This window comes from Marmota marmota, unplaced genomic scaffold, assembly GCF_001458135.2.
Source record: "Marmota marmota marmota unplaced genomic scaffold, marMar, whole genome shotgun sequence".
Classification (NCBI taxonomy): domain Eukaryota; kingdom Metazoa; phylum Chordata; class Mammalia; order Rodentia; family Sciuridae; genus Marmota; species Marmota marmota.
The window spans coordinates 6,595,961-6,609,613 of NW_025999990.1; the positions used below are offsets into that span (position 1 = coordinate 6,595,961).

Below are 13,653 nucleotides of genomic sequence, written 5' to 3' on the forward strand. Positions count from 1 at the left end.
CTCCATGGCTAGATCTGAGAGTGTCCAAAGTTTATAGCTAGTCAACCACTGTTGTGATAAACTGAGATATTTCAGTCTCATCATCTGTAACGGTGTTTGGCACATTCGTAGGTACTCCTTAAATATTTGTCAAATAAATAGGTAAGTATCTAACATCCTAACCTGAAATCTTAAAATTGATGGATAAAAACACAACCAAGTGTTTCCTAAAGGTCTTAATATTCCCCAGGAGTGGAAGTGACCAGTCACTTACTTGAGATAGGTCGTTCTCGGGCAGCAGAATGTACATGCTTATGCCACCGTGATACCTGAGCTGGAGAACCTGCATGGATGGATCCTGAATAGTGGACAAGTTGAACTTCCGCTCTTGATGCATCATGGCAACTGGCTTCCCAGGACACTGCAAGTCAAGTCACAAAAAGTAATTCATAATCCCACTTACTTTACTTACTGGTTGAGTGCATATGAAAAATATTATACTTCTTGGTCAAAGCTGTAGACTTTTTCTGGCATGCTGCTTTCATTGGGGCACAGCCTAGTTGTAAAAGCACAGGCTTTGAGTTTACCCTCTGGTCTCAACTGTGTGACTTGGATAAGCTACTTCTTACCTGTATCTCCATTTCCACACCTACATGATGGAGATGGCAAGAATTCTTGCTGCAGTGGATTATGAGGACTGTGTCAGCTAATGTATTAGCAGCTAGAACTTGGCCTTGCACTTACTGTTATAACTGAAAAGTCTAACAGGCAATGGATAATTACTAAATAGCAATACAGTGAAAATGAATGCTATGGATGTTCTCTCTTATCAGAATAAACTACGGACTAGGATTATCAAAATTACACAGTTTAAAGATGAAGTCTTGGAAAATTAAAAATTCCTGCAAAAGATTTGATAGTATCCCTTAAGTTCACTTGAAGAAGCACAATAGCTATTGTCTCAAAGATGCTGTTCATAGATTTAGGAACACCAGAGAGATGTAATGGACTGTCTTTTTGCTAATGATATTATAATCTGCAAACTTGTCAACATTTCTTACAATACCTCCTTTCAGGACAAATGGTTTTACATGGGGAGGTCATTTCTCTGTCCTTGAACCAAAGATCCTTCTCCCTCGGGAAATTTGCCCCTTTTGACTTACAGTCTGATCCTTAGAAAGGACACACATAAGCAGTGAAGAGGTAGCATTTGCCCAGTGAGTCAGGTCAAAATAATTGAGCTTGGTATAAGTGGGATAAGGATTTCATACCATAACATTATATTTTCTATACTGGGGCAGGGAAAGAATTACACATGCTAAAGGGGTGATTTCACCAATTTTTAATTTGGTGCAACCAACATTAATGCCATTAATCAAGATTCCATAGCCTAGTCCATGATAGAACACACAGTCTCTCTCTCTCTCTCTCTCTCTCTCTCTCTCTCTCTATATATATATATATATATATATATATATATATATATATATATATATTCATATATATATATATGAACACTTTAAAAAACAAAACTCTATTAGAAGCAAAAAAAAAATCCAGGAGACAGGAATGTTTTGTGCTTTGCCTTCACTGTTGGAAAGGAGGAAACAAATGGAATTTGCTATAGAACTATACCATCAACTGGGGAAAAGGTTGAGGAAAGAGTGGGAAACTCAGTCACTGAAATTCTAATACTCCCTGGTGTGCTTCATATTACTATTATCCAGTTAATATCTTTAGAAGACAGAGCTGTATTTTGTTAGGATTTATTATATTTATTATTTTGTCATATGCAATTTTCAAAATATATCTGTGCCAAACTCTTTCTTCTCATAGAGACACACACACCATGAATTTGCTCCACTAGGCTCTGACTTAGGACCCCAGGTCGGGGACACACAGCAGGCCTGGCCTGCAGTCCAGGCAGCCAACGCAGGGTGCAGTCTAGTCCCAGTTCTGCTCTGCACTGGTGTCTCTCCTGGCTCTCCCTGGAGTTACCATACCTGCACACAGCGCCTGCTTAGGTTGCCTTTTACTTCCCTCCTCCTGACTCATTCACTTATTTTTAATTGCTATCAGCTCCCAGCATTTCCCGGTCCATAACTTCCAATAGAAGGTGCAGACAGACTATACCAAAGAGAAATACCAAAATACCACTTGGAAAATAAAACTAAATTTAAAAGTTAAATCTGAGTTTCTCTGCTTCAACATAAAAGGCTGAGTGATTGAAAAGAATCTTGAATGTCAACTAAACAAATCACTTTGTTTTGCGTAGGAAGAGGTGGTCCACCACAGTTCACTTGCCTCGGCCAACACAGCTTCAGTAAAGCTAGGCAGGGTCCGGACCCCAACATGGGTGATTCCAAGGCTTCTGATGTTTCCCCTGTACTATTACAAACTAAATACTGAACCAAGAGTCTATGCTTAAGCTTTGTAATAAGATGCTTTATGTTAAAAAAATAACTATTTAAAGAAATAGGTATATTTGTAAAGACATAAGTTTACTAAATATAACTTCATCCTTTATCAAAAGAAATAGATCCTTTCTTTGACTCAGGAAAATTATTGATGATAAATGAGTGTTGGAGCCCACACTTTAAAAACACATAAAATAACATACACTTTTGTTGTGTTTTCTTTTCCATAGTCTTCCAATTGGAATATCTTAAAATAAATTCATACTTTAATACTTGTTTCAATAGGGAATATGTCTAAAGATATATCAGTTTACAAAGATCCCTTCAGTGTGTTTTGTAACCTACACTAGCATTTGCTTTATAAAGCATTGCTTGGTAATGCAGAAGAAATGGAAAGCCGAACGTTTGCCTGTGTAAATACCACAATTTCCTGCAAAGAAATACTAGTGGGGGAAAGCCTCCCGTGTAATGCAGGAGATGCACAAACCTTGGGAGAGTTGAACCGGCAATTTAAGGTCTCGTTCTTGGTGAAGGCCGACTCCCACTGGCCCTTGAAGTACACCGCATTTATCAGCACCATGACCGCGGAGGAGCTGATGCTGCCATCGCTAAACACCTTCTTTATTTTGCCTTTTAAAAAATAAATTGAGGGAAAAAAATTAATTCTTAATGTAAATGTAAAAACTGCTTTCAAAGATCATTAATGGGCATGAAGTCTTTCTCCAACCAAGTAATAATCACACTGATAACCATGATTATTAGTGGTAACCTATAGGTAATTAATGGGTCTAGCACTTTCTAAATGCTTCAAGTGCAATATTGGTTGAATCTTTCTAAAATCTCTATGAGGCAGGCATTATTATTATTTGTTTTCTGTTAGAAAACTGGGACACGGAGAGATTAAGGAACTAATATAAAGTCACACCGCAAGAAAGCAATGGCAATAGGATTTCCTACCTGGGATGAAAATTCCCAGAGCCCCTGTTCATAAGCACCAAATGGCCTTTACTGCACTGATAGGGCCACCTGGGCTACTGCGGCACTCCAAGTATAGATAACTTCATTCAGCTGAAAGGGCTGATTCTTTCCTCATTCCTTATTAATGAGATTTTTGCTAGATGCCATCCACTATTCTGGGTACTTGAATTGAAACCATGAAAGTCATAGCCCATGCCACCTTCCAGCCCATAGTTTAAACACAGGGGATTTAACAACCTGACCAAGCAGTTGGGACATTCCAGTGGCACACAGGTGGGATCCGTGAGCTGCAGGGGTGCAGGTTAGGATTCATCACCATGGAAAGGGCTGTCTGCTTGAGTTTGAGGGCACTTTAAGGGGGCAAGGGGAACTTCCATAAAGCAAGACTGATTATTCAAAGATATGGAATCCTGGAGGGGAAGTGTATTTGGAGAAACCCTAATTCATCCCTATGTGTCAGGGAGAAGGAGAAGCTGGAAAGGTTGAAGGAAGGTCTGGTAAGAATTCTGGATTATCCTGAAGGTGATGGGGGCCATTCAGATTTCACTGAAAGACAAGGAAAGGCAGGTCATGATGGATGAGATCGACTTCTCAAACAGATGGCTCTGGTGTTGTGAAGAGAGAGGGGCAGTAAGACGCGGGTGGGTTGTTTAGAGTATTAGCAAGGGTATGAAGTTTCTTTCCCAAATAAGTGTTGAGGACATATGCTTATACAAATGATAATCACATATAGGTTTGTATGAGAAAGAGAAATAAATAACTGAGACAAAGGGGAAAAGATACTATCAATGTGATACCTTTAAATATTTAATATTACATAGAATAACTGAATAATAAATCTAGAGGAACTATGTAATTGTAATGGAATTCAGTTATTGGAAAAGTAACAATTACATAGTTCTTCTAGCTTTATTATTCACTTGTGCTAGCTAAGGACCAAAGTAATTCACTACTGATATAATGATGAATGAACAAACAAAAAGGAAATTAAGACATTGTATTCTTATTCCCAGGGTTAACTATATGCTGCTAAACCTTTGCTTTAAGAGTGTTAAATTATATGTCTCACATTTCTGAAGCAAAGAGACTCAATAAATACAGTTTTAATGCTCAGAGTACAAATCAATTCTTAAGTAAAGAAATAACTACTATCTTTTAAATCGGTTGATTAACAAATGATGCTAAATTTCCTTATTTGTTTTGCAATAAACAAAAACATTAAGTAGAATTTAATTTTTAGTTGTGAAAAAGATTTACCAATAAAGAGTTGTACTTTTTCTGGAAGATAACTCCTTTGCCAAATATGTTATTTTGATAAATAAAGCAAATTTTAAAAGGAAAGATAAACTGTACATCCTTTAGAGAAAGCAATGACATGAAGATATATTTCTGTGACAGCAGAACATTATCACTTTAATAAAATCCAGACCAAGAAGGAGCAGTCACGTATGAAAATTAACCCAACCCTAACAAGGGGTGCACTATTAGAATGAAATGCTATGTTGTGGTCATGGAAAAGTGCTGTAAACAAATCTTAGGTCTTGTTCTCTAACTAGTGAAGATTGAGATTGATTCCATAGATTACATCAGGTTATTGTTGGTTTATAAAAAGGTCATAATAATATGTTTGTCTCACAAGTTTATTTCCCAGTCAAAAGAGATATTACACAAAACAAGATTTCTGAAAAGTAGAAAGCATTCAAAATATTAAGGGTTACTCAAAACCATATTGCAGAAAAATATTAAGGAAGTTTTAAAGAACAATAACCATGACTCGGTATTGACAGGAGCCATTCCTTATATACACAGAAACTCCCAGCTTTAACGTTGACAGTCCTCAATGTTCACATATAACTGACATATCTTGTAGAAAATTAAGACATTGCACTCACCATGTGTCTCATTTTCGATCCATTTATTAATCTTGTTTCTGGTATCTTCTACATCATTTGTAAAGTCCACCCGTTCTACTTTGGCATCGTATAATTTTTTAGCACATGCAATGTAGTTCTATAATAAGAACACAGAGCTTGTAGTTACAAATCACCACTAAGTACATGAAAAATGTATCTTTGAACCTGTATCATGATTTCTACTGCTTTATTCACAGCCCCACCCACACCTCAAACATGAGTAAATGTAGCTGGATACATAACAAGATGGCTGGAGAGGGTCTGGTGAACGTGAAGTTGAATTTGTATAGCAGACTTGCTCTTTGGACTTCATTTTAGCTCAAAAGATTGCAGAGGCTAATGGAGAATATGCCTAAGGCCCACCCCCTTGGTTTACCCACTGCTGCCTCATTAAAAACCCCCAACAGCCGCCTAACCCGCCCCATCCAGGCTAATTATTGCACATAAGAGAAAACCAAGCCCTTGGACTCAGCCCTCCAGACTCTGACCTGTGCCCAACTTGCCTCATTGCCAGTCACGTTCCCCTTCATCCTCTGCCCTCTCACCACCCCCAGTTCCTTACAGTCCCTCAAAAGGGCATCTGTGTGCCCTCTGTCCCTTGAAGTCTTTGAACAACATTCCTTCTTCCTGGAATGTCCCACATTTCTCATGGTTTTCTTGCTCATTTTCCCAATGTCACTGCCTCTCTTTGACAAATGTCTTTCCAAGATCCCTTCTATGTCTCATAACAGTCACTTTACCTTCTGTTTCTTTTCTTTTTTAATTGGGAAGAACATTTATAAATCTTTATGGGGGATATTGTGATAATATAACACTTACATTCAATGTGTAATGATCAAATCAGAGTAATGAGCACTTCCATCTCTTTAGACATTGATCACAGCTATTATAATACATCTTATTTGCATTTGAGCCCTTAACATGAAGTAAGGACCAACCCTATATGCCTTGCTTATTATTATACTCCTACCACCCAGCATGTTGTCTTGCACGAAATACATGCTCAGAATTACTTGTTTTTAATAAAAGAATGATTACTTAATTTATCAGTATAATTTCCCCCAAAATGTATGTATATATATTTAATATATATTTAATATATACACATGTGTATAATATGTATATAATTTAATATATATATATATATATATATATATATATAATGTGTATATATATATAATAATGAGTGTATATATTTAACATATATACACACACACATTTTGGGAAAATTTTTTCATAATTGGAAGAGAAAAGATTTAATGCAAATTATAGGTATTGCCAGTGGGTATACTGACAAATTACATAGGATTTTCAATTCTAATAAGGATCATCTGGTTATTCATGATCTACCTACAGGATGAGATGAGCTCTATGAAGCAAGCTTTGTGTACCATATCCATGGATAGGGCTCTTTCCAACTACTGATTAATTCATCCATCCACCCATCCATCCACTCAGATACTGGTTACAAAGAGCAATTTTAAAGAGCCAGTCTAGTGCCAAGATAAGCTGATAAGTGCAAGATATCAGCAAGGAATGAGGTTGCTCAAGAAGAAGGGCTGGGAATTACATAGAGGCTATTCTTTACCACTCCCAGAAAACCCTGGAAAAGCTACAGGCCACTATATGCATTTATACCTTTTATACATCCTTAACCTTCTTCAGAGACTATTGTTTATGTCCTTAAAAGTAGACATAAATAGACATAAACTTAAATGACACAAAGAGTAGAATTCATGGTAATTTACAAGAGCTCAATTCCACCTCAAGAATTTGGTGTTTTAAAGCGTCTACAATGAGTGACTTCACAACTAATTCAAGCATTACCTGGTCCTATCTGAGATCATAATGCTGCTGGTCAATTCTTCTCTCACACCTCAATGACCCTCTCCCCTATTCTCTACTTCTGTTGTTCCAATAAACTAGTCATTTTCTTCAGATATGTAATCCCTCTGCATCTCTATCAGCTAATAGTGTTATATTCTACTTCTCTGTGGTCAAGGTCATTTTAGATTACTATCTCTATCTCTGAGAAATAAGTATCCCTCTCTTTCAAGGAAAAACCTGGGCCATTAATATTATCTGTGATTGTTAATTGTATGTGTCAATTTGACTGGGCCATGGGGTACTCACACAATTGACCGAACATTATTGTGCATGTATCTGTGAAGATGCTTCCAGATAAGATTAACATCTGTATCAGCAGACTGAGTAAAGCAGAATTTCTCCATGTAATGGGTATTGATGGGCCTTTGTTTTGTTTTGTTGTCTTTTGGAAGAATTTCAGAAAGATTAGCATTAGTTCTTTAAAAGTTTGGTAGAATTCAGCATTGAAACCATCAGGTCCTGGACTTTTCTTTGATGGAATACACCTGATTTATAATTCAATCCCTTTACTCATTATTGCTCTGCTCAGATTTTCTATTTCTTCATAATTTAGTCTTCCCAGGTTATATGTTTACAGGAATTTATCCATTTCTTTTAGATCATTCATTTGTTGGCACCTAATTGTTCATATCAGTCTCTTAAGATCATTTATATTTCTGTGGCATCAATTGCAACATCTTCTTTTTCATTTCTCAGTGTTTCTTTTTCCTTAATAGTCTAGTAGAGGTTTGTCAGTTTAGTTTATTTCTATCAAAAAGTCAACTCTTAGTTTCATTGATCTTTTTGGTTGTTTTCTGGAATCTATTTCATTTGTATCTGCTCTGGGGTTTAGTATTTCCTTCCTTCAGCTAATTTGTGGCTTAGTTTGCTCTTTCTCTAATTCATTGAGATGTAGTATGAGTTTTTTTTTTAATTTTATTAGCCTTTTCTTCCTATCTGATTTAGGCATTTACTGTTATAACCTTCCTCCCATAACCACCTTTCTGCATCTCATAAAATTTGGTGTGTTGTGTGTCCAGTTTACTTTATCTCAAGCTATTAAAAATTTATCTTTCTAAACTCTCTATAGACCTAACCATTGGTGGTTCAGAGGGAAAATGTTTTTGTTTTTGCTTTTCTCTAAGACCTGAAATTTTTCTGTTACTTTGAAAGTATTTTAAATAAGTGTTTTGGTTTTTTTGTTTGTTTTGTTTTGTTTTTAAGTAAAAAGAAGCACTACAAAGCTTAGGAAAACAAGAGGAGTCAGAGGTGACCTTATACCCAATGGGTCACTCATTAAAAGAGAACAAGGAGAGACAGAAGGTACAGGACCAGGAGATTTGCTGTGTTTAGGAACCTGCAGATGCCAACTTGAGGACTTACATGGGGCAGGGATACAGTTGAGCCTGGCATTAAAGAATAAGTGACGGCTTGTCACATGACTGTGGAGAGATGCAAAAATACAGAGGACAGCCTCCAGAAACTCTATACTGTATTCATAGATCACCTCTCCCTATGTAAGATGGTGGATCAAAAGTGGAAGATGACCAAGTCAAACCCCTAAAGAACATTCACATTTTAAGAATTATTAGAGAAAAGATGATAAGCTGAGGAGATTGAGATGAAGCGACTGGAGGAGAAAGTAGAAAAGCTGGGAGAAATTAATGTTATAGAAATGATGAGAGGAGGGCTGGAGATGTGGCTCAAGTGGTAGCGCGCGCTCGCCTGGCATGCATGCAGCCCGGGTTCGATCCTCAGCACCAGATACAAAGATGTTGTGTCCGCCGAAAACTAAAAAATAAATATTAAAATTTTCTCTCTCTCTCTCTCTCTCTCTCTCTCTCTCTCTCTCTCTCTCTCTTAAAAAAAAAGAAATGATGAGAGGAGAAATTTCCAGGGTTATCAACAGGGTTGCCAAGAGTCTATCTGGGATGGGAGACTGTGGCACAGTAGTGGCAACTGCATACTTCGAGGCTTTCCCAGGAACACTTGCTGAGGAAATTTGTGGCATTGATATGAATTTGGAGGTTTGCTGGAGAAGGAGGGAGTTGGGAAGAGAGTGGTTAAGGAATGGATCCATGAGAAATTTGGTATAATGGTGAATATGTTCAGAAAAATTGGAGAAGTTAAGAGACTGAGTAACAATCAAAACAGCTGAAGAACAGGTAGAGCGGAAGTGAAAGAACAAGAAGCCTGGGATCCTATGGATACAGAGATGATCACCTATGAAAACAGTAAGGAGAGAGGATCAGGGAACAGAAGCCAGCAAGTAGGGCCGACTATCCACTTGCGTGGTTGTCCCAATCCACAGCCACAATGAAGTTAGCCAGACAGTGGCAGCAGTTGAGGGAACATGGAATGGCATTTATAGAAGTGTGGCCCAAGTCATATTCAGAACAGATTGGGAACAAAAGGGAGAAGAAGATATCAGATATGACAGTTGAGTCTTCTATGAGTGGAAAAGGCATTATGGATCAAAATCTAAATAGCTTGGCAATTATTGAAGTTTTTGCTGATTTAAAAATGATTAAAATGTTGTGATTCATTACATTTAAAATAAAAAGTACTTTTTAGAATAACTAATGGCATTGCTTCCCTTTACAACCTCTCTGCCCAGTATTGTGGATTGAACCCTGTGGTGCTTTACCGCTGAGCTACATCCCCAGACCTTTTTAATTTTTCATTTAGAGAGAGGGTCTCATTAAGTTTCTGAGACTGGTCTCAAATTTGTGATTCTCCTGCCTCAATCTTCTGAGTAGATGGCACTATAGGCATGCACAAACTCACCCACTTGCATTGCTTTTTACATACCATGTGTACAGAAAAAAACATGGAAATCTGCTATAAATAGTAGCATGATAGCCAGGCATGGTGGCAGATGACTGTAATTCTAGCGGCTCAGGAGGGTGAGGCAGGAGGATTGTGAATTCAAAGCCAGCCTCAGCAATTTAGCAAGGTGCTAAGCAATTCATTGAGACCCTGTCTCTAAATAAAGTACAAAAAAGCATTGGGGATGTGGTTCAAAGTGGTTGAACTTCCCTGTGTTCAATCCCCAGTACCCCCAAAAAACAGTAGCATGATAGACAGATCAACACCCAGTTTAAAGGAGTTAGTAGTCCCTCATGGGGACAGCAGTGGATATAAGAAAAGAGAAATCAGATGTTGAACATATGAAGAGACCCAGTAAAAAATTGTGCAGAAATCTTTTATGAAGAGTCAGAAGGTGACCTGATGCTTCATAATTGGCCAGAAACCAAAGATTGGGAGTTTTATTGGGAGGGGCAAAGAATTTGAGTGGGTGACAAACAGAGAAAACAATAATGATTGGGTGGAACAGAGAGAGCTGGCAAAGATGAAGACAGAGATTAGCCCAGCAATGTCTGAGGCAGAGTTTTATAGATAGTTGTCTGAGGAGTGGAGAATTAAGAGGGAGAGAAAATATGTACAGAAAAACTATAGGCAGTACATCAGCTTAACTGTCCAAACCAAGTAAGCAGTTTCTGGTAGTCATAGCAACCAGAGCATGGATTGGGCATAGCAACCAGGAGAGAGTCTTCTGTGCCTAACAGGCCTGTGGGTAGGCAGGATGCTACAATGAATGCATCCATTACCAACATTATACAGAAGTACAAAAAATTAGTCTGTGACCCCCTTTTCCAACTCTGTGTTAGATTTGAGCTTCTCTTCTATAAATGGCTGGTCTTATCTGGCCATATCTCCCAAGAGGGACTCGTTTATAAACAGTCTCACAGTAATATAAGAAAATTCTGGAAGGAGAGGTGAAAAGCACGGCTGAGAGAAAAGGAGAAGAGCTCACACAAAGGATGCCAACGATGTCTCACTAGACCCAAAGTGCAAAGGAACACTGATGGACACTTCCTATGGGCCCTGGACTCCCCTAAATGTGCTGAATGCCCTCCAAATACAGCTCAAAGTCTCTGCTAATGCAGAAGTTCTCTTCTACTTAGAGCCCATCAGTGCAGAGACTCTGAATATGTGGATTCATAGCATGAAGAGTTGAACTCTGGACACAGTGATGATATTTTGAAGATATTTGGCAATGTGATTAGCCATAAGAAAAAAAAAATCACTTTTGTATGGCTAAGTAGAAAGGCATAATCCTTTCTTCTCACACACACACACACACACAATTGAAAAATATTCCAGATCCAGAGTGGAATTAATCTTCTCAAATAAGCAGTTTTCACCTACCTTATGAATGTCAAATATTTTTTCTGCAAAAAGACCATTGGCAATGCTGAGTTCATAATCCTTGTGGGATGAATTTATATCAGAAAGAACTCTTTTCAATTGATATTGGAGTCCTGGCTGCTATTAAAAGATGTGTTAAAAAAAAGTTGTTTAAAAATTTATTCTTGAACTTTAGGTATATGCATAATCTTAAGTACCTGTGAAATAAAACATGTACATTATACTATAAAAGAACTCAAAATGATGCTATAAAAGCAGCAAGTGATGCCATATTCATATCCAATGTTTCACCCTTCCTCATAATAATGTCTGTTATCAGATTTGAAAATTTACTGAAATGGACTTAGAATAAAACTGTTCATACGAAGCAGTTTGTTTAACATGTGTACCAAATAATTGATTTTACCAACATGTTAACTGTGATAACGTAGGAGAAAGGCATATAATTTAGATTCATTTGAACTTAACAAAATCTGGCCAAAACACAAGTAAAATATTTGTAAATTAATAATTAACAAGTAACTTTTCAAAAATTTTATTTGAAATATCTGGGGATCTAGAACAGGCTTCATTGTTTAAAAAAAGAGAGAGAGAACATATTAAAATATATTCATTAAACAATAATTCTTCTCAATTTAGTCTCATTCTCTTTTTTAAAAGATCATATTGTCTTTACCTGGTTGTTGGAAGAGTTTCCACGTCCTATGTTATAGTAAAGGGTCTACAAACAGAACAAAGGAGAGTGGTTGTCAGAATCAGAGATTACCAGGGAAATGGCTGACAAGAGACCTTATAGATAAAAGTATGTCTTTCCCAATACATTTGTCTAATTGCTATTCCAAGTTCACCAGTATCCTAGAGTAATGCTCACCATCACTAGTGAGCTGAGAAGGAGAGAAGCATGTTATAGCTTTATTTTTCATTTCATTTTTTTTCTTTCTGCACATGATGATTTCTCTCAGCGTCACCAGGATTTTGGAATTCATGTTAATACACATAAACACTACAGTGACTGGCTTCCAGAAAAACATGCTCATGGATGGTGCATTCACACTGGGTGCTAACGCTATGTTGCCCACTGGGCCTAGCGTCACACTGAACAGAAAGCATATTAGAACATTTGAACCTGAACCCAACAGTTTACCATATAGTCAACGAACTCTGCCAAAGTCCTTACGAAATAACTCAAGATACCTGCGAACTGTTTTATGATCTGTTGAATGACTCAGCCTCTTTTTAAAATGACCTTGTAGTTATCCTTTTAGCATTTAAGTCAATATAAATTAGGTCCTCCACTCATGAGTTTGTTTAACATTTATTTATGTTTTACCTACTAGATTCCCACACAACTTATTTTTAAGTAATTCTTGAAACATATAACCCATCAGCATTTCCTACTGATTATTATCTCTAAATTTCTTGAAATTTCATTTTATAAAATAACCTTAATCTTTGCTTTTATTGGCTAGGTCCTAAAACACTGTGTCCTTCCCATTTGAACACTTGAAGGACTTTCTCTCTTCCTTTTCTTCCTGCCCCCAATCTTACAGAAGTCTCAATATGTGTAACTTCCCCTAATTTTCAAGTTACTAGTAATACAAAACTCAGCACTGTGTGAATACATGCCTTACTTTATCCAATAGATTTCAGCACAGATTGCTAACACTTTAGTGTTGTTCGTTTTACCCACACATTGTCTCAAACAATGCACAAAACAAATTTAGTTAAGGTAGTTACTTGTATTGACCAAATTTTAAAGCTACATTTTGTGTATCAAGTATGATTTTGATTATGAAAAGAACATTTCAGTCTGATAGAGCGTTTCCTCATCTATTCTCTGCACAGAGAACAGTCAAAACTGTTTTCAATAAAACCCACCATCACTGCTGTCACCTCCCCCAGCAGCCCTGCCCTCTGGGCCATTGTGGAAGCTTGACTCAAGGTCACACTATGGTGGCTTCAGACAAAAGAAGAGAATTTTTTAGACTCTATCAAGATTATGCTTAAGAGGTTTGTCAAATATAAAATGTTATAAATCTGCAGTTTTATATTAAATGAGTTTATTGTTTTTTTTTAATTTTTTATTGTTGGCTGTTCAAAACATTACATAATTCTTGATATATCATATTTCACACTTTGATTCAAGTGGGTTATGAGCTCCCATTTTTACCCCATATACAGATTGCAGAATCACATCAGTTACACATCCATTGATTTACATATTGCCATACTAGTGTCTGTTGTGTTCTGCTGCCTTTCCTATCCTCTACTATCCCCCCTCCCCTCCC

General features: G+C 37.1%; 1 protein-coding gene across 2 annotated transcripts in view; it reads right to left on the bottom strand.

Moving 5' to 3' along the window:
- The window catches only part of Serpinb7 (serpin family B member 7), a 28,537-nt gene that overhangs the window by 3,262 nt on the left and 11,622 nt on the right, over positions 1-13,653 (bottom strand). Inside the window, exons 3-7 of one of the 2 annotated variants that reach the window (XM_048806112.1) lie at positions 12,042-12,086; positions 11,366-11,482; positions 5,267-5,384; positions 2,884-3,026; positions 254-400 (exon numbers count right to left, since the gene is read on the bottom strand). In XM_048806112.1, coding sequence (XP_048662069.1) covers positions 254-400; positions 2,884-3,026; positions 5,267-5,384; positions 11,366-11,482; positions 12,042-12,086 — 570 coding nt within the window. Of the gene's footprint in view, positions 1-253; positions 401-2,883; positions 3,027-5,266; positions 5,385-11,365; positions 11,486-12,041; positions 12,087-13,653 lie in introns of both variants that reach the window. The other variant, XM_015482227.2, reaches the window with a different exon arrangement.